Source organism: Bombina bombina, unplaced genomic scaffold (assembly GCF_027579735.1).
Source record: "Bombina bombina isolate aBomBom1 unplaced genomic scaffold, aBomBom1.pri scaffold_2190, whole genome shotgun sequence".
Lineage (NCBI taxonomy): Eukaryota > Metazoa > Chordata > Amphibia > Anura > Bombinatoridae > Bombina > Bombina bombina.
In genome coordinates, this window is record NW_026512063.1 from 1 (window position 1) to 22,957 (window position 22,957).

At 35.3% G+C, this 22,957-nt stretch overlaps 1 protein-coding gene across 1 annotated transcript in view; it reads left to right on the plus strand.

Annotated features, from left to right (window-relative positions):
* The first annotated feature begins 1,331 nt into the window (after positions 1 to 1,331).
* Positions 1,332 to 22,957, plus strand: part of LOC128644106 (protein CLEC16A) — a 36,401-nt gene continuing 14,775 nt past the window's right edge. The window contains exons 1-4 of the mRNA XM_053696821.1: positions 1,332 to 1,566; positions 6,758 to 6,932; positions 7,948 to 8,001; positions 15,609 to 15,719. Coding sequence (XP_053552796.1) covers positions 1,457 to 1,566; positions 6,758 to 6,932; positions 7,948 to 8,001; positions 15,609 to 15,719 — 450 coding nt within the window. The 5' untranslated portion in view covers positions 1,332 to 1,456. The remainder of the gene's footprint in view (positions 1,567 to 6,757; positions 6,933 to 7,947; positions 8,002 to 15,608; positions 15,720 to 22,957) is intronic.

Here is a 22,957-nt window from a genome sequence, read left to right on the forward strand (position 1 = left end):
TGGATGACGAATGTTTTACAAGCCCTGGACATGGTTCTTTATAAACGTTCTTTATTAAAAGAGTGTTTGTTAGATTCGGGTCTTCACTCTCATATATAATATAACATCATATATTTATCAATTCATTTTAATAAGGTTACATAAATAAAGTAATGAGTATAAAATAAAATACATTTCCACAGTTACTTTTCAGAGAAGATGGATAGTTAATAGATTGAGGTATGTGTGGTCTGTATTACTTAAGGCCACTGTCTAACAACTATTCTTGACTGTTTTATGTATCTAACTGTTTTGCATATGTTTAATTTAATCTGTTTTGCAATATCCTCACAGCATCACTCCCCCTGTTTCTATACTGTAGAGGCAGGAGCTATACAGTCAATCAGAGGCTATATCGCTTGAGCCATTGTAGTCTGCATGTTCCTGACTGTTTGTTGCCATGGGGAAGAGAGAGACTCATGGCTAGTGCAATGTAATGCATAACTAGAACCCAGTGGACTGTGTCTGTCTAACTATCAATCAGTCGATATCATTTTAGAACTCATATGGTTCCTCTGGAGTTGTGGACCAGTAGCAAATGCACTAACTACACCCCTGGCAATGGTGTGTAATGCATAGTAACACTTTTACCTTTCTCTCTCGCTATGAAGCAGCCAATAGCACTCTTCTATAAATGATTCTGCCTTGACTAGTTATATTACTCCTTCAACCAAAAGCACAAGGCTACCCATAACATTGTAAAATGGGTAAAGTTAGGTTAAAATGATGTAAAACTGCAGCATTTATAGTTATAGTAAAGTTAAGAAAATGTTAAGAGACCATAAGTCCCCAAATCAATGTGATGTTACAACCAATATATATATAAAAGCGTCTATATTCTGCCATACGTCATATCTATCTATCTATCTATCTATCTATCTATCTATCTATCTATCTATATATATATATATATATATATATACACACACATAACAGCCTGTCTGAGCCTGATAAGTTGCTCCGGTAATCCAACTGTGCAAGTCGGCTCTTGCGGCTAAAAAGTTCATCTTTATTGAAAATTCATAATAGAAAAGAACAGCAAGTGCTAAAAACATGGTGTCAGCCATGGGTGTCTAATATGTTTCAGCATTAGCCATAATCATAGGCAGGTGCCGAATGCCTACACCTCACAATAAATACCCAATCATTAGTGATCTGTTACACTTGATGCATCATTTTTATGTTACTTTTATATATTTTTAAATGTCGATTTCTTTTGTTGTTGTAACATATTGGATTGTGATCACTTTCATGAACCCCTTTAATGACGTTTTTTTGTTTTTTTAAATCAACAATAACTTCATTATTAAAAAAAAAAAAGTATCAAGAACGAGATAAAAAATACATTTTATAAGCTGACTATACATTATTTTAAGTGTTTACATGTTATCATTTCTTTTCAGTGGACAACCAGCCAATGCTGTACTACATAAGAGATAAGACAGCCGTGCCGTACTTTTCCAATCTAGTCTGGTTCATTGGGATTCATGTGATTGAGCTGGATAAATGCGTTCAAACAGACGAAGAGTAAGTTCTGTGTCATTTCCTTATTCTATTGTAAATAGTGTTGCTACCTCGGCCATGTTTTCCTGGGCACTTATGAGTTACACATGCTGCAGGGTAAGCAGGGCGGAACATGCATTGTGCCTCTAGACATAACATGAACAGCACAATACATGTTCCTCCCTGCACACCCTGCAGCATGTGTAACTCATAAGTGTCCAGGAAACCATGGCCGAGGTGGCAACCCGAATTGTAAAAGAAGAAAACTGTCTCTTGTGATTTAAAAATTGTATATTGACCCCATGTTCTCTCTATCTGCCAAAGGGGTTTAAAACAACCCCTTGTATAAACTATAGAGCCGGGCAAAACGTCCAGATGAAGCTTGTGTCTGACCTTAGTGAAAGTATCTTCCTGCTCTGCTGTTCAAACCTTTAATGAGGCGTTTTATTCTCTAGTGGTAACGGTGCAAATCCAGGTGTCTTCCCTTAGACCCCATACAAATTAGGGTTGGGTTTTGCGTGCACATGTCGCTCCGGCGCTCTGTACGCCTGCTCTGAGATCTCTATCTTTACTGATAGATCTTTTGCTCCCAAGATAGCAACCCAGCAAAATTATATATTTGTGTAAATCCTTCCTACAGTGCATAAACAGGGCAAGGCCTTTCTATCTGTAGTCTTTTTAGCTTCCGCCATCATTACTTAGTTTCCCGTAGTCTTTGTTTATATGGCGCTGTCTCAACTCCTCATCCCCCTCTCTCTTTCTGAACCCTTCACCCTTGTTTCTCATTCTTTTGTCTCTATATTGGTCTGTAGCTCATTATCTTTTTGTTTCTATTGATCTCTAACTCTCCGTCCTTTTGTCTCATGCAGCAGATAATATTTTTTGACCTTATAATAATGTTACATTTATAAATTTGGATTTTTCTTATCTGATATTGAAAGCTGCACGTTTTTCTTTTGGTATAAAATAATTTGGTCTATCAGATTTAGCATTAGTTAGATTTTTTTACGTTTTACATTTCTACGAAGGACAGCGCTTAGAGTAATGTTTTACTCTCGGATACTGAGCATTTAATAGCGTGCTTTACTTTAATCATATGATAATCCATAACTGGGTTCCTTGCCAGCAATATTTACTTTAAGTGAATTTTATCTTTTAACCATAAATATTCATAAAAGCTTAATGCTCTTGCAAAATGCCCAACGGCAGCAGTTTTGTCATAGCTGTATCACAACTGTTTAGTTAGTCTGTTGGGTACATTTATCCTAAATCTCATTTTTTTCAGACCTGCAGAACACAATTTATCAATGGAAACAGCTATATCATCCAATAAAACAAAGCCGACAGCTTTATCTCAACCCCCTTCGTGTTGATTTATTTATTTTTTGCAGTATAAACAAGCACTTAATTCTGATGTATTTAATTGCTCACATTCTGAATGATTGTATGACTGCTTCTTAATTGGATTGCATGAATTATTCACGGCTTCTGCTGGGTCGCTGGCCTTGGCAGGAGCTGTCTGATGCACTAATTGAAACTTTGCGTGTTGCATTTGACTGATTGGAGTGGTCGAGTGATCCATATTCTAAAACAATCCATTAAAGTGAATGTAATTTGGCTAAATTAATAGGCCCTGTCGTTGAGTGGGAAAGGATGTGGGACAGCGTCTAGCGTGTGTGTGTGTTTGCAATCACTTACTAAGGAGAAAATGGTTCTGGGACTTCAGTCCTATAAATCGCCCTTAAAGGGCCACAGAACTTCTGTATGGCAGTGAAGGAGTTAAATGACACTAACATGGCTACAGCTGTACACTACAGATGGTGCATTAATGTACACACCCACTGCCAGCGAGGATGCTTTTTTTTATAAAAATAAAATACATATATTCTTTATTCTTGGTATGTGAACATGTGAAATTAATTTAATAATGTCACATGTTTTTTTTTAATATTTTTTTATATAGATGAGCGTTAGTCTGCAGCATTCTTTTGTGGGTGAACATTTGTTTTACGTGAAACTAAAATCAGATATACCCTATTGTCTGTCTGAGAGAACTAGCTGCGACTGTAATCTGCTGACGGCAACAATAGTATGTTGCGCCTTAACCTATTGACTGCAAGAATAATTAGCCACATATTAAACTGTAGAGTGTTCTGCTCCCTCTTTGGGGTACTCGTCCTGTTCCCTGTAAAGCAATTACACAGATATTTACCGCATGGCCTCAATGTCATAAGCGACCTTTACGTTTGCAGTTATAATAACAGCCATAGATGACAAAGGCAGCAAATTGAAAAACAAAATAAGGTGTCTATTTTGTCTCCCTCCTAGGCTTTGATAAACATTTAATAAGATATGAGGGAAGTGACACTGTGTAAGGAATGAGCCAATCATTTTATGTCACAATATTACGGTCACATGCTCTTCATCTGAATGTGAATCTCTAACAAGACTAGTTGGTCAGTAAGAAGCTTGTGTCTAAGTGCATCTGGGTTAGTGTAGGGAAGATAACTGCTATATTACATACATATATACAGCTATATTACATACATATATACAGCTATATTACATACATATATACAGCTATATTACATACATATATACAGCTATATTACATACATATATACATCTATATTACATACATATATACATCTATATTACATACATATATACAGCTATATTACATACATATATACAGCTATATTACATACATATATACAGCTATATTACATACATATATACATCTATATTACATACATATATACATCTATATTACATACATATATACAGCTATATTACATACATATATACAGCTATATTACATACATATATACAGCTATATTACATACATATATACAGCTATATTACATACATATATACAGCTATATTACATACATATATACAGCTATATTACATACATATATACAGCTATATTACATACATATATACAGCTATATTACATACATATATACAGCTATATTACATACATATATACAGCTATATTACATACATATATACAGCTATATTACATACATATATACAGCTATATTACATACATATATACAGCTATATTACATACATATATACAGCTATATTACATACATATATACAGCTATATTACATACATATATACAGCTATATTACATACATATATACAGCTATATTGCATACATATATACAGCTATATTGCATACATATATACAGCTATATTGCATACATATATACAGCTATATTGCATACATATATACAGCTATATTGCATACATATATACAGCTATATTGCATACATATATACAGCTATATTGCATACATATATACAGCTATATTGCATACATATATACAGCTATATTGCATACATATATACAGCTATATTGCATACATATATACAGCTATATTGCATACATATATACAGCTATATTACATACATATATACAGCTATATTACATACATATATACAGCTATATTACATACATATATACAGCTATATTACATACATATATACAGCTATATTACATACATATATACAGCTATATTACATACATATATACAGCTATATTACATACATATATACAGCTATATTACATACATATATACAGCTATATTACATACATATATACAGCTTTATTACATACATATATACAGCTTTATTACATACATATATACAGCTATATTACATACATATATACAGCTATATTACATACATATATACAGCTATATTACATACATATATACAGCTATATTACATACATATATACAGCTATATTACATACATATATACAGCTATATTACATACATATATACAGCTATATTACATACATATATACAGCTATATTACATACATATATACAGCTATATTACATACATATATACAGCTATATTACATACATATATACAGCTATATTACATACATATATACAGCTATATTACATACATATATACAGCTATATTACATACATATATACAGCTATATTACATACATATATACAGCTTTATTACATACATATATACAGCTTTATTACATACATATATACAGCTATATTACATACATATATACAGCTATATTACATACATATATACAGCTATATTACATACATATATATATACAGCTATATTACATACATATATACAGCTATATTACATACATATATACAGCTATATTACATACATATATACAGCTATATTACATACATATATACAGCTATATTACATACATATATACAGCTATATTACATACATATATACAGCTATATTACATACATATATACAGCTATATTACATACATATATACAGCTATATTACATACATATATACAGCTATATTATATACAGCTATATTACATACATATATACAGCTTTATTACATACATATATACAGCTATATTACATACATATATACAGCTATATTACATACATATATATATACAGCTATATTACATATAGCATTACAGACTATTTATGTAGTGTAGCCATTTCTTAATGTTTCTTTAAATGAACCCAGTGTGTTTTGGTGAAACAATGCCCCTTTGTCGTCTGCGCTGGAAGATTTAATTGGTTATTTTCACTCTTACAACTCACTCATATTATAATTTAAACTATTGGCTTCTTGAAAGGGTTTCAGTGCATAGTGTATCCTGTCTGGCAACCAAGGGGTTAATAGCAGATATATTTGTATTGGTCCCTGTCCCAGGCGCTGGAAGGAAAGAAAACGCAGTGCCCTATTGGGAATCTCTGCTCATAAGCTGGATCAGTGTCTTCCTTTATTCATGCAACGTGGATACAACCCCCTGTCAACAGACTTTTAAAAGCTCAGCTTCTGCAGTGCCCCCAACACAATTGAGCTGCATATTAAACCTTGTTAAATGTTATTTTTTGTATTTTGTCTGCCTTTGGTTTAAAATACTTTGGGAAAATATTTTTGCAAAATGCGTTTGTTTCAGTATTTTCAGAAAGGATAGAAGTGTCTCTGCTTAAGAATGTGCCTGCAACATGCTACACTGTGCTTAAATCAGAGCAGCATCTGTCTCTAACTGACCACAGCAAATGGGACCAGGAACATGGATTCCACCAATGTTTTTAAGGAGTGCATTTCTGAACTGCTCTTGATTTGCAGAACCTTGACTGTGTTACATAATTGCACATAGTAAAACAAGGAAATGACTTGTCCCTTTAATCAGCTGTTGTTTTACTGAGTTGTTCTGAATATGTTCGTCTTCATTTCAGGCATAAAAACCGGGGAAAACTCAGCAATTTGGTTACACAGCATCTGGATCACTTGCACTACCTAAGCGATATCCTGATCATTAACTGCGAGTACCTAAATGACGTCCTTACAGACCATCTGCTGAACCGACTGCTGCTCCCTCTCTATGTCTATTCGCTGGTGAATCATGACCAGGTAATAAGGTCTATTTGTAGGATCTCATGCACCCTGCGTACATACACGCAAACATAATGTCTGTTGTGGAAAACATAATCGTTGTAGCGAGCCGTTTATAGAGCATACCATAGTAAACAACTTAGCAAATTTGCTTTATTGTCTTTGTAACCTTTTTTGTTGAAGAAGTAGCAGCAATGCACTACTGGGAGCTAGCTGAACACATTTAGTTAGCCATTGACAAGAGACGTGTGCAGACACCAATCAGCAGCTAGCTCCCAGTCATGCTGCTCTTAAAGGGACAGTAAAGTAAAAATTAAACTTTCAGAAAGAACATGCAATTTTAAACAACTTTCCAATTTACTTCTGTTATCAAATTTGCTTTGTTCTCTTGGTATCTTTTATTGAAGAGTAAAACTAAGTTGGCTCATCAGAGCTCAGGAGTGTGCACATGTCTTTAGTACTCTGGCAGCAGTGTTGTGCAACATTATTTGTAGCTTTGTTATACAATGTTGCAAAATTGCCATAGAGTACTAAAGACACGTGCACACTACTGAGCTCTTATGAGCCTACTTGAAGAGTTTTACTCTTCAATATAAGATACCAAGAGAACAAAGCAAATTTGATAAGTTATTTGGAAAGTGTATCATGAAAGTTTAATTTTGACTTTTAAGCTCACTCTGGAATGCTTTTCAACAAAGGATATCAAAAGAACAAAACAAGAGATAATAGACATATACGAGAAAGATGTTTAAAATCACATGCCGTATCTGAATCATAAAAGAAAAAAATGTGGGTTTCATGTTCCCACTCGGTGTTGTAGCTCCCAAACAAAGAGTGGCTGCGGGCTGTGTGCGATTGGCTGACTGACCGTGTTTTGTGCTATGCAACTCTCAAATTGGACTTTACTTATGTTTTTAACTGCTTTGCAGGGGTTAAACACATATTAAGCTGGTGTTAGTAAGGCATTTTTTGGATTACAATGTCCCTTTAATTATCACAATATCATTATCTTATGTCGCTTCTGTTTTCTCAGACAGAAGATCGCCCAAGAATAAGTCCTCAGGTTGCCCTGTACCTACTATCCCAGGTATGTTGTATTAACACCAGTGACTGTATCAACAGAATGTACATTTTATCACAATATCTCATATCCACAGATTTATCATTGTGTTCAGGGCCAGGATACGAATCTAACACTGTCCCAAAGCAATAGCAGGTAAACGAGAGGTGCTATAGATAAGGGTACAGTAAACACTATCAGATTGTAATGTAAATGTGTAATTCTATAGGGTACAGCAATAGCAGGTCAGGTAAACTAGAGGTGCTATAGATAAAGGTAAACACTATCAGATTGTAATGTAAATGTGTAATTCTATAGGGTACAGCAATAGCAGGTCAGGTAAACAAGAGGTGCTATAGATAAAGGTAAACACTATCAGATTGTAATGTAAATGTGTAATTCTATAGGGTACAGCAATAGCAGGTCAGGTAAACTAGAGGTGCTATAGATAAAGGTACAGTAAACACTATCAGATTGTAATGTAAATGTGTAACGCTATAGGGTACAGCAATAGCAGGTTAGGTAAACTAGAGGTGCTATAGATAAAGGTAAACACTATCAGATTGTAATGTAAATGTGTAATTCTATAGGGTACAGCAATAGCAGGTCAGGTAAACTAGAGGAGCTATAGATAAAGGTACAGTAAACACTATCAGATTGTAATGTAAATGTGTAATTCTATAGGGTACAGCAATAGCAGGTCAGGTAAATTAGAGGAGCTATAGATAAAGGTACAGTAAACACTATCAGATTGTAATGTAAATGTGTAATTCTATAGGGTACAGCAATAGCAGGTCAGGTAAACTAGAGGTGCTATAGATAAAGGTAAACACTATCAGATTGTAATGTAAATGTGTAATTCTATAGGGTACAGCAATAGCAGGTCAGGTAAACTAGAGGTGCTATAGATAAAGGTACAGTAAACACTATCAGATTGTAATGTAAATGTGTAATTCTATAGGGTACAGCAATAGCAGGTCAGGTAAACTAGAGGTGCTATAGATAAAGGTAAACACTATCAGATTGTAATGTAAATGTGTAATTCTATAGGGTACAGCAATAGCAGGTCAGGTAAACTAGAGGTGCTATAGATAAAGGTAAACACTATCAGATTGTAATGTAAATGTGTAATTCTATAGGGTACAGCAATAGCAGGTCAGGTAAACGAGAGGTGCTATAGATAAGGGTACAGTAAACACTATCAGATTGTAATGTAAATGTGTAATTCTATAGGGTACAGCAATAGCAGGTCAGGTAAACTAGAGATGCTATAGGTAAAGGTACAGTAAACACTATCAGATTGTAATGTAAATGTGTAACTCTATAGGGTACAGCAATAGCAGGTTAGGTAAACTAGAGGTGCTATAGATAAAGGTACAGTAAACACTATCAGATTGTAATGTAAATGTGTAATTCTATAGGGTACTGCAATAGCAGGTCAGGTAAACTAGAGGTGCTATAGATAAAGGTAAACACTATCAGATTGTAATGTAAATGTGTAATTCTATAGGGTACAGCAATAGCAGGTCAGGTAAACTAGAGGTGCTATAGATTAAGGTACAGTAAACACTATCAGATTGTAATGTAAATGTGTAATTCTATAGGGCACAGCAATAGCAGGTCAGGTAAAGGTACAGTAAACACTATCAGATTGTAATGTAAATGTGTAATTCTATAGGGTACAGCAATAGCAGGTCAGGTAAACTAGAGGTGCTATAGATAAGGGTACAGTAAACACTATCAGATTGTAATGTAAATGTGTAATTCTATAGGGTACAGCAATAGCAGGTCAGGTAAACTAGAGGAGCTATAGATTAAGGTATAGTAAACACTATGAGATTGTAATGTAAATGTGTAATTCTATAGGGTACAGCAATAGCAGGTCAGGTAAACTAGAGGTGCTATAGATAAGGGTACAGTAAACACTATCAGATTGTAATGTAAATGTGTAATTCTATAGGGTACAGCAATAGCAGGTCAGGTAAACTAGAGGAGCTATAGATTAAGGTACAGTAAACACTATCAGATTGTAATGTAAATGTGTAATTCTATAGGGTACAGCAATAGCAGGTCAGGTAAACTAGAGGAGCTATAGATAAAGGTACAGTAAACACTATCAGATTGTAATGTAAATGTGTAATTCTATAGGGTACAGCAATAGCAGGTCGCGTAAACTAGAGGTGCTATAGATAAAGGTAAACACTATCAGATTGTAATGTAAATGTGTTATTCTATAGGGTACAGCAATAGCAGGTCAGGTAAACTAGAGGTGCTATAGATAAAGGTACAGTAAACACTATCAGATTGTAATGTAAATGTGTAATTCTATAGGGTACCGCAATAGCAGGTCAGGTAAACTAGAGGTGCTATAGATAAAGGTACAGTAAACACTATCATATTGTAATGTAAATGTGTAATTCTATAGGGTACAGCAATAGCAGGTCAGGTAATGAGAGGTGCTATAGATAAAGGTAAACACTATCAGATTGTAATGTAAATGTGTAATTCTATAGGGTTCAGCAATAGCATGTCAGGTAAACTAGAGGAGCTATAGATAAAGGTACAGTAAACACTATCAGATTGTAATGTAAATGTGTAATTCTATAGGGTACAGCAATAGCAGGTCAGGTAAATTAGAGGAGCTATAGATAAAGGTACAGTAAACACTATCAGATTGTAATGTAAATGTGTAATTCTATAGGGTACAGCAATAGCAGGTCAGGTAAACTAGAGGAGCTATAGATAAAGGTACAGTAAACACTATCAGATTGTAATGTAAATGTGTAATTCTATAGGGTACAGCAATAGCAGGTCAGGTAAATTAGAGGAGCTATAGATAAAGGTACAGTAAACACCATCAGATTGTAATGTAAATGTGTAATTCTATAGGGTACCGCAATAGCAGGTCTGGTAAACTAGAGGTGCTATAGATAAAGGTAAACACTATCAGATTGTAATGTAAATGTGTAATTCTATAGGGTACAGCAATAGCAGGTCAGGTAAACTAGAGGTGCTATAGATAAAGGTACAGTAAACACTATCAGATTGTAATGTAAATGTGTAATTCTATAGGGTACAGCAATAGCAGGTCAGGTAAACGAGAGGAGCTATAGATTAAGGTACAGTAAACACTATCAGATTGTAATATAAATGTGTAATTCTATAGGGTACAGCAATATCATGTCAGGTAAACTAGAGGTGCTATAGATAAAGGTAAACACTATCAGATTGTACTGTAAATGTGTAATTCTATAGGGTACAGCAATAGCAGGTCAGGTAAACTAGAGGCGCTATAGATAAAGGTAAACACTATCAGATTGTAATGTAAATGTGTAATTCTATAGGGTACAGCAATAGCAGGTCAGGTAAACTAGAGGCGCTATAGATAAAGGTAAACACTATCAGATTGCAATGTAAATGTGTAATTCTATAGGGTACAGCAATAGCAGGTCAGGTAAACGAGAGGTGCTATAGATAAAGGTACAGTAAACACTATCAGATTGTAATGTAAATGTGTAATTCTATAGGGTACAGCAATAGCAGGTCAGGTAAACTAGAGGCGCTATAGATAAAGGTAAACACTATCAGATTGTAATGTAAATGTGTAATTCTATAGGGTACAGCAATAGCAGGTCAGGTAAACTAGAGGTGCTATAGATAAAGGTACAGTAAACACTATCAGATTGTAATGTAAATGTGTAATTCTATAGGGTACAGCAATAGCAGGTCAGGTAAACTAGAGGTGCTATAGATAAAGGTAAACACTATCAGATTGTAATGTAAATGTGTAATTCTATAGGGTACAGCAATAGCAGGTCAGGTAAACTAGAGGTGCTATAGATAAAGGTACAGTAAACACCATCAGATTGTAATATAAATGTGTAATTCTATAGGGTACAGCAATAGCAGGTCAGGTAAACTAGAGGTTCTATAGATAAAGGTACAGTAAACACTATCAGATTGTAATGTAAATGTGTAATTCTATAGGGCACAGCAATAGCAGGTCAGGTAAACTAGAGGAGCAATAGATAAAGGTACAGTAAACACTATCAGATTGTAATGTAAATGTGTAATTCTATAGGGTACAGCAATAGCAGGTCAGGTAAACTAGAGGAGCTATAGATAAAGGTACAGTAAACACTTTCAGATTGTAATGTAAATGTGTAATTCTATAGGGTACAGCAATAGCAGGTCAGGTAAACTAGAGGTGCTATAGATAAAGGTAAACACTATCAGATTGTAATGTAAATGTGTAATTCTATAGGGTACAGCAATAGCAGGTCAGGTAAACGAGAGGTGCTATAGATAAAGGTACAGTAAACACTTTCAGATTGTAATGTAAATGTGTAATTCTATGGGGTACAAACAATTCTCTTTCAATTCTCTTGATATCTTTATTTGAAAAAGCAGGAATGGAAACTTAGGAGCCGGACCATTTTTGGCTCAGGACCCTGGGTAGCAAATGCTGAATAGTGACTACGTTTAGCCGGCTCCTACGCTTACATTTCTGCTTTTCAAATAAATGTACCAAGATAACGAAGAAATATTGATATTAGGAGTAAATTAGAAAGTTGCTCTATCTGGATCATGAAAGAAAACATTTGGGTTTCATATCCCTTTTAATGATCATAAAACATATGCCATAAAGCCCAACTGATAATGCCCCATTGTGCTGGGACATTATTTGTGGTGGGTTTTAGGGGCAGAAGTCACCCTTGCCGTGTCCTGAGTCTCGTCAGAGCTTTCCCTTGCTCAGCAATTTGATTTGTCTCTCTGGCACAGGCAAAAATTGGTTTGTTTCCATAAGGATCATGGGAAGTGAATAGGCTTGTGTTGTGCCCATATGTCCGTTTTTAGAAAGATTTTAATCTCTTAAAGGTGACTTTAACCTTTTAAAGGTTATAGATATGAAGGGCTCTATTTAAACATGTTAACTCTTTGCATGCAAAAAATAATTTTATATCCAAGCTGTTTGTTTTGAGTTTGAAGCTAACAAGAATTGTTATATATGTAGAACTGGACCTCAGGGCCTGATTGCTCATTGGCTGTTAAGCAGGACTCTCATTTCTTTATTGGTGCATAGTGAAACCATTAAAGAATAAAATAAAATAAATCACTCTTTACGATGCAATAAATTACATTATTTTCCCTTTTAAAGGGACACTCGAGTTAACATAAATGTTTATGATTCAGATAGAGCAGCCGTTTTAAGACACTTTCCAGTTTACTTCCATTATCAAATGTAGTCTTTTTATAGTCACACTTTTTGGGGAACAAGATCCTACTGATTATATGTATAATAGTCTTTGATTGGCTGATGTCTGTCACATGATACAAGGGGCCGGAAAATGGGAGAAAAAATAGATTTATCTGAAAAAAAAATCTACTGCTTATTTGAAATTCAGAGTAAGTTCACTTGCACTGTTTTTTTATTATGTTCTTGTTAATTATGCAATTCTACTGTATTGAGTGGACCTTTAACTGAAGCCTTTTTTAGATATCTTTTTGTGCTAGCTATATGCCTTTATCAGGAACGAGTAAGGCTTGGGGAAAACTTGATCAGTATAGTAACAATGTAACGTATATGTATAATTGCATTCTTGTAACAGGGTTAATCTGACCTTGCAGTAATCACGGCTTTATTTTCTGGGCACTACACAAGAGGTTAATGTCTTTGCGCAAAACATTTTTTAGCCATATCCTGCTCCTCACAAAATTCAGGTATATTTTCTCCATTATTCATGTTTGCTCCTTAACCCTTAACACAGTAGACTTTATTGATCTCTGAATTACTGGAATGGCTTTCAGCACTTGGAGTTCATCCCATTCGGAGATTTGCTTTAAAATAAATAAACGTGTATCATCCTGACGCCCTCCAGGCATTTAAGTTTATACATGAATAGACCCAATAAACCTCTGAAGAAGTAAACCTTGCTGGCAAATTAGGGCATTTCAATAGATCCGTTGAATAATGCACACAAAGGCTCCCTAAATCTCTTGTTAAAACAAAGCCTCAAGACAATGAACTCAAAAATAAACTTACTGCAGTGTCCTTAGCTTGTCCTCGTCAGAGGGAAGGTGCTTGATTTGTTACTCAGGACATATTAATACATCTTTGTTGTTTTGCGATTATTCATTAATCAGTCTGATGTCGTCTTTTGGAACAGAGCAGATCCGTCTCTCCTCCCCTTGTCACCTACACTCTCCTGAGATTTTAACCTGCAAAGTCTTCTCTCCAGTGACATTTACTAAATGCTTTTATTCCAAACTGGATAAATGCTGCAAATGCAACATTAAAAGGCACATACTAATCTCACAAGTTATATTGTGCATTTAAAGGAACATTTATTTTTTATATTTCTCTTTTAATTGTGAAAGAAGAGATGTGACGTCTAATAATCTTTCAAGCACCCGCAGATGATATTATTGTTCAGTTTGTTAAGAGAAGTCCAGTGTAAAAATGATTGGCTATACTACAAGGGGAGGACAAAATGCGTAAGGGTATAGTGTATACTGCACAGTTTATGTAGGGAAGCACACGGACGTAGTTACTCTCAAATAACAGATTAACTGTGAGAGCTCACACTAAAATTAATTTCATATAAAAATCTGGCAAAAGCCGAGAGTGCTTAAATATTCACCTTTAAGGGAGAGTAAAGTTGAAATTAAACTTTAATGATTTGGATAAAACATACAATTTTAATCAACTTTCCAATTTACTTCTATTATCTTATTTGCTTCATTCTCTTGGTATCTTTGGTTGAAAAGCATATCTAGCTTGGCTGAGGGGGCAGCAATGCACTACTGGGAGCTGATTGGTGGCTGCACATATATATCTCTTGTGATTGCCTCAACAATCGGCTAGCTCTCACTAGTTTATTGCTGCTCCTTCAGCAAAGGATACCGAGAAAATGAAGCAAATTTGATAATGGAAGTGAAATGGAAAATGGTTTAAAATTGTATTCTCTATCTGAAAATTTGGAGGATTTTTGTTTCTTTTTAATTGTGGAGTTTTTGGTTAAGTACTTTATATTTTGAATGCACAATAGTAGCTGATAACCCTTAATACCTGTTTTTTCAAAAGAGCGAAAATAAAAAGCATATTCCATTGCTTGTGCTTCCCATTAAAAGTTATAGGTCTCACCATATAAGTATTGTGCGTGTTGAAAATGGATTGATTAAATGTTTTAATTAATAACTTGTAATAACCGACAAGTGTCGCGCTATTTAACGCTTTTGCTCGTGCACAAACACAGCAGCAAGTAAACTTTTTTTAACCGTGGGTTAGTTGCAAGTTTTGCAAGTTGAAAGTAGAATCTTTGCACTCAAGTGAAACCCGATGCGCGTTTACTTCAGGCATTGCAACCTCGTTAACTTCCTCTCCCCATAGACTTCAGTGGAGCGCAGTACCGAAAGAAAAAAAACAAACACGTATCGCTCGCACGCTAACTCAACACCGCGTTAGACTACCTGTGTTACCCCAACATGAGTTATGAATATATAACATTCCAATTTTCTTCACCTTACTAGACAACAATTTAAGCCAATAGTAAGCTAAAATGAACTAAGATTATTTTTTTAATTATTTGTTACACAAATTGTCATACAACGTATTTCCTCGTTCTCTCTTTCAGGTCTTTTTAACCATCCATTATGCACCTTTGGTCGACTCCTTGGCAGATGTGATATTAAACGGAGACCTTTCAATGTTTTCATCCAAAGCAGAACAGGATGCCCAGAGATCGGTGAGTAAAAACATCTGCTTGGCAACTAATGAAAATAGCAGAAGCCTTTGTAGTCTTATGGAATGAAAAGTGGCAGCAAAATCTAAAACTATATTACAAAAAATAAGCTGTAGAAGTCCTAAGAAAAATAGCACAAGTTTGCGGAAACAAAATATCTATATATTTATTTATTACTAAAAATGCTCTGATGAAGTCGACTAGTGATAATCACATATGTACAGTTTTGGTTTTGTGGTCCATTCGCCATTGGTTCTTATTTTATATGTGTGTATGAAACTATAGTCTAACTGTATACGTGTTCTATTATTGGTAATGTATCTTATGCTATAGGTGAGTATACAATGTGACAGGTCAATACATATTCTCTTTTTCTTGGCTTATTATTGTTTCAAAGGGTATCAGAGCAAGTAAATATTTTAACTTAAGTTAGCTCACTTTAAAAAAGCCCTAACTAACCCCAAAAATTGTACTCACCATTGGAAAATCCGGCTCCTCTTGATCTGACGTTGGGGCCCTCATTGTCCCGGCTCCTGGCACCGGGGGCCCATCTTTGTGGAGGCGGACTTCAGCATCCTCTTCGGATTCCTCCGCTCCACAATCTTCATCCACGTCAGATGCCCATCTTTGTGGTAGCGCAGTCGGACCTCAACGGCCATTTTCACCACCTCTTTTTCACATCTTCTTCCCTGAGCCCTGGTCTTCATGCAGTATCCGGCGCACACTGAAATTCCTGAAGCGCGGAACCCCTATATATAGGGGTACCACTTAATCCTGATTTTTTATTCTTAGGAATATACATTTTTATTTTTTTAGGAGAGTTATTTTTAGGTAGATTTTGTTTTTTGTGTGGGGGGGGTTTACTTGTATTGTAGAGGGGGGGATTTGTAATTGATTTTTTGTCTAAAACAGCTAAATTATCTTTAGGGCAATGCCCTACAAAAGGCCCTTTAAGGGCTATTTTAATTTATTTTAGTGTTTGAGTTTAGTTTCTTTTGTTTGATTTTGTTTTTTATTTTATGAGGCACGTAGATTAGTATTAGGTAAAATGGTGTTTTTTTATTTTGGATACTGTATTTTAGGTAGAGTAAGGTTAGATTGTGTTTGGGCTTTGTGGAGGTATAGGGGTTAATAGGATAGTACTTGCAGTGGGTATGTGGCATTATAGGGGTTATAGAATAATACTTGCGGTGGGTATGTGGCGGTATAGGGGTTAGTAGGATAGGTATCTGTGGTGGGTATGTGGAGGTATAGGGGTTAATAGGATAGTACTTGCGGTTGGTATGTGGCGGTGTAGGGGTTAATAGGATAGTACTTGCGGTGGTTATGTGGCGGTATAGGGGTTAAAAATAGGATAGGTACTTGTAGTGGTATTAGGGTTTATAGGATAGGTACTTGCAGTCGGTATGTGGTGGTATAGGGGTTAATAGGATTAGTTCTTGCAGTGGGTATGTGATGGTATAGGGGTTAATAAGATAGGTACTTGCGGTGGGTATGTGGCGGTATAGGGGTTAATAGGATAGGTACTGGCGGTGGGTAAGTGACTGAATAGGGGGTTAATAGGATAGGTACTTGCGGTGGGTAAGTGGCAGAATAGGGGGTTAATAGGATAGGTACTTGCGGTGGGTAAGTGGCAGAATAGGGGGTTAATAGGATAGGTACTTGCGGTGGGTATGTGGCGGTATAGGGGTTAATAGGATAGGTACTTGCGGTGGGTATGTGGCGATATAGGGGTTAATAGGATAGGTACTTGCGGTGGGTAAGTGGCAGAATAGGGGGTTAATAGGATAGGTACTTGCGGTGGTATGTGGCGGTATAGGGGTTAATACAATAGTACTTGTGGTGGGCTAGTGGTAATTTAGGAATTAACGGGATAGGTACCAACATGTTTCTAATTAAACAATTCATGCTATACTTTTATTCCCTGTGTTAGTGTTATGCAATTTTGTAGCACAATCTGTTTAATTATTGCAGGAAACAAGAAATCATATGAATTCATAGCAACATGAAAGCTGAGACTGTGGAGAAAATGTATAGTTATTAATAATAATGATAATAATAAAACGGTAACGTCCAAGCATAGATCAAATGGGTCCAGAAGTGTTTATCTTATTGCACTAGTTTTTTTTTTGTCTTCGCAGTTGATAGCATCATAATTGCACAAGGCTCTCATAAATGGTTTAGCTCTACTGGGAAGCATCTATTCACGATTAGTGCAGTACCAGGAAACGACACTCACCGGTCATTGCACAATCTCTCATTAGTAGTATTTGCTTTGTGGTCAGAAAAGCATCTTCCAATCTAGTGAAAGAAACTCGCATGAGGTTTTTGTGGATTCTGGCTGACTCATTACCTTCATTGCTATTTGAATTGGTGGAACAAAACCATTATTCCAACACAGTTCATTATCATTGGTTTCCAAGTAACCTTTTATCATTTGACATTAAATGTGTGTTTACTCCTTATTTTAACTATCTGATGTTATCATGTGTTAATCCAGTCTTGTTTTGTCTGTATTGCCTACAGTGGTATCATAATATAGTGTTTTCACTTATTCTGTCTTATACCGTAAATGAGGAAATTATTCCTAGACCTCGGAATAAAATTCTTTATTATTCTTGAAAAGAAATATCTATGTGCTATTTGTTTCAGTTTATTCCTATATAATCTGTATAGTCAGTTTATTGTTATTATTATTTTTGTTTTATTTTGTATGTGCACATTTATTAATGTATTTACAATATTTATATATTGCTAACGTCTGCCCCCCCCCCCCCCAAAAAAAATGGATGCACTGCAACTGGAATCCTTATCTTCCAAACATCATTATCTTTGATCCCACCTGGATAACATTCAAGCGATGCAACAGAAAGGGTAGGCAAGAGTCACCGTATTCCAAATTAATTAAATTGTTTATTTGCTTAAAGTTACAAATGTGAAACATCTCAGTGTTTTTTTTCCCTTCCTCAAAGAAACAATTTGTGTGTCCCTTTAAGTAAATAAACTGCATATGTTCTATCATATGTATAAGAACCTTGTACATCTTACATAATATTGTTTTACCTGACCTGATGATACCATTAAAGTGAATCTGATTGCGTATATTTGCATAAAATTCTAATAACAGTTCGTCAACCTACTCATGCGCAATTGGATTAGTCTATTCGCTCATGCGCAGATTACGGCAATGATGCCTACATTACCCACAATGTATTTACAATAACACATGCGCATTTCAATTTGAAATCGCTTATATCCAGTCTTTTTACGGTGTTTTAGGTGTCACAATTCTTTTTTTCTTTTTTTTTTTTTTTCCATCAAAATATTATAAAAATATTTTTTTTTAAGTTGCTCGTTAATTCTAGGGAGATTCTCTAAGCGATAGCACACAAGAAACTGGCGTTTCCTGCGCAGCAAAGTCTTCTAATCCGCGATCGATAGAGCGGGTCTACTTCATCCAGAACTGACATGAAGACGGTGACATGTTCAATGACGTTTACCTATCTCGCGCATGCGCATCGCATACAACAGTTGCCATCTTCCAACTGGAGTTGTCCGCCCGCATTGGAAAGAGCAAACCGATAGCAAAGCAGTGGGTTTGGAAAAGTTAGAAAATTCGGAGCAAGATTTCTTACAAACGGTAAGTATTTGGAACATGAAAATGTATTAATATAGATGCATATTTTTTAACAAGTTAATTATTTTGTGACTACAGTGTCCCTTTAACAAAATGTTCACATGTTTATATTTACACTTTTCGAGTCACTAGATCCCACTGAGCATGTGCAAGAATTCACAGAATATACGTATATGCATTTATAATTGGCTGTCACATGATAAAAGTGCTGCGGAAATGGACATAACTTTGAAGTTCTATTGCATTGCATTTTCTTGTTATCATGCATTTGTTGATTATGCAAATCTACTGTAATAGTAGCCTCAGAAGGGCTTCCAACTTCTAACTGGAAATCCTACTCTTACAAAATCCTTGGTGGAAAGGTGCTCCTTTCTCACTTTTTTGCTTTGTTAAAAAGAGAGGTGCAAGTAGTGTGTTTGCGCTGCAGTACAACTGTGTGTGTGTATATGTGTGTATATATATATATATATATATATATATATATATTAAACATATTACAACATTTACAGTCATTTGCTGGGGCAGACGCCATTTTGAACTCAAGCCATATCTTATACACAAGGCTTGACAAATCCATGAAGTCAAGGAGCCGCGGCTGCTTGACAAGCTCAGAGCTAAGCTCCTGCCGATCTACACCTGTATTATTTATGTTGTGTTCAGTCAAAGCCTCAGTAATGAAGTTTTGTGCGTCTATGGGAGAGCAGGTTAAAATGTTATCTTGATCACAAAGGGCTGGGTCTGCAATACATTGGTCATGATCTGCGTTTGAGTAATTAACTTCTTAGAGTGTTTCAGTGTTGGGTTGCAACGTAATCTCATACTCTGGGAAGCACTCGCAATTATTTATTTATTATAAAGATTTTTCCATGTCAAAATGTTTTTTTGCAGGTTTTAAATGTACCTGTGGTGGCAGCATAGGGCCATGATTTCTACTTATGTATGCATATGAACAGGGTCAGCTCCAAGGGGGGGCATTGGGGGGCAATGCCCACCCAAATGGAATGCTGTGCCCCTCAAAAAATATTGATATGATCATACACTTTAAAAAAATAATAAACTAATTAATTGTTATGTAATGCTGCATGCTCGGGGCGGAGTTAGCTGCCGAACTGTGAGGTCGCATCACGCATCTGCAAGGAGCTCTGTGTCTTAACCTCTTATTTGGAATTGGAAGTTAATTGGAGACTTTTTGGACTTGTCTTTAACCCTATTCATTTTACCTAACTATCGTGAGTTACTCATTTTCTTAAACAATAGACCATGATAAGAATATCTGTAGACAACATAAGAGGACAGAAGCGCCACATGGCCCAATATTGTTTGAAGATAGATATATAAACAAATATCAGTGTAATGACAAACTCACATTTGGTGAGTCACCCCTAGTGGTGTAGAAGAAGCGGTCTGGGATCATGTACAGTCACCCAGAAGACTGACTTCCAAAGGCTGATCAGCAATCTGTAGATGGTATAAGCAGATACAGCGCCAATATGGCCTAGTATTGTATGAACAAATGAGAACAGTATATGGTAATAAATGTACTCACATTTGGTAAAACACCTCCCTTGGTGCACTAGAGACAAAATGGGATTAAACAGTCACCCAGTAGACTGATAACCGGTAAGACAGGAACTTCCAGCAGTCCAAAGGGAAACCAAAGGGTGGTAAAAAAAGGTCTGGCAGCAAGTGGTAAGTCAAATCAGAACTTACTTTATTAAAAATACTAGCAACGCGTTTCTCATCCAACCAGTGGATGTTCATCAGGCTTAAGTATTAAGCAAATTAGATATCAGAAGTAATATGAAAAGTTGTTTCAAATTGTATGTTCTACCTGAGTCCATTAAGAAAAAAATGGGGGTTTCCTGTCCCTTTAAACCTTAAATAATTGCTGGACATAATGATGCATTGAACACAAAGCCTGAGAATAAGAATACCCAGATGTATTTTTTTAACTGACATCAACTGTTTAAACCGTTAATTTCCCCACTATTTAGTTTCTGTAAAGTAATGGCTATGGCCGTATAGTAATCTAGTTTTCCTTATCTGTTGAGGCCAATTAGTACAGATATAAATGAGTAGAGTGAGTAAACAATGGCTGTGTGCAATGTTAGGTCTTGTAAAGCCTGAGTGTAGCTCTCGCCGGAATTGGAAACTTTTCAGAGACAAATTACAGAAAAAGCAAACATAATATAAGCAAATAGAATGAAAGTTTGTTCACTACCATAATGTTCTATTACAATCACAAGGTGTTTAATGTCTCCTGAAATGTTTAAAATCAGACATATTACAGTAACAAAAGCTGCTGTTTTCAAACCTTGCGCTCACCTACCAGGCCTTTCACTTAATGGGTTATAAAACTTTTCTTTAAATGATGTTTAAAAAGTGTTGCATTAAAGGGACACTGAACCCACATTTTTTTCTTTCATGATTCAGATAGAGAAGCAATTTTAAGCAACTTTCAAATTTACTCCTATTATCAATTTTCTTTATTCTCTTGCTATCTTTATTTGAAATGCAAGAATGTAAGTTTAGAAGTCGGCCCATTTTTGGTTCACAACCTGGGCTGTGCTTGCTGATTGGTGGCTAAATGTACCCACCATTAAACCAGTGCTGTCCATGGCCTGAACCAAAAATTGTCTGGCTCCTTTGCTTAGATGCCTTATTTTTCAAATAAAGATAGCAAGAGAATGAAGGAGATTGATAATAGGAGTAAATTAGAAAGTTGTTTAACATGGCTGCTCTATCTGAATCATGAAAGAAAAAATGTGGATTTAGTGTCCCTTTAAATACAGTAAGATCATTATTGATGAATCAACTTACTTGTAATGGTAAACAAAGCTTGCAAATGATGAAACACATACAAATCCTTTACCATTATTTCTGGCTAGACGACCACCCTCAAAAGCAGCCAATCATAAAGCCATAACAAATAGCTATTTAGCACATTCATGCATTAAAAGCACATTCCGATTGCATGGGCCTTAAAGGGACAGTCCACACCAGAATTGTTATTGTTTAAAAGCTAGATAATCCCTTTATTACCCATTACCCAGATTTGCAAAACCAACACAGTTATATATTAATATGCTTTATACCTCTGTGATTACCTTGTATCTAAGCATCTTCTGACAGCCCCCTGATCACAGGACTTTTTATTTATTATCTATTGACTTGCATTTTAGCCAATTAGTGCTGTGTTGTGCTGACTCTTAAATAACTCCACGTGCATTAGCACAATGTCATCTATATAGCTCACATGAACGAACAGTCTCCTGTTGTGAAAAGCTAATAAAAACGCATGTGATAAGAGGCTGTCTGTAGTGGTTTATAAACAGGCAGAAATTTAGAGGTTTAAAGGTTATAAAGTGTATTAATATAACAATGTTGGTTGTGAAAGCTGGCGAATGGGTAGTAAAGGCATTATCTATCTTTTTAAATAATAACAATTTGTGTTGACTGTGCCTTTATGGGACATCAAGTATTGCGTGCGCACTGTCTAAATCCTCTGTTATTTTAATTCCCAATGCAATTAACAAATTTAAAAAAGTTATAATAAAAGATTATATTTTAGAAAGCTTGTAATAAAAATGGAAGCAAAAATGTT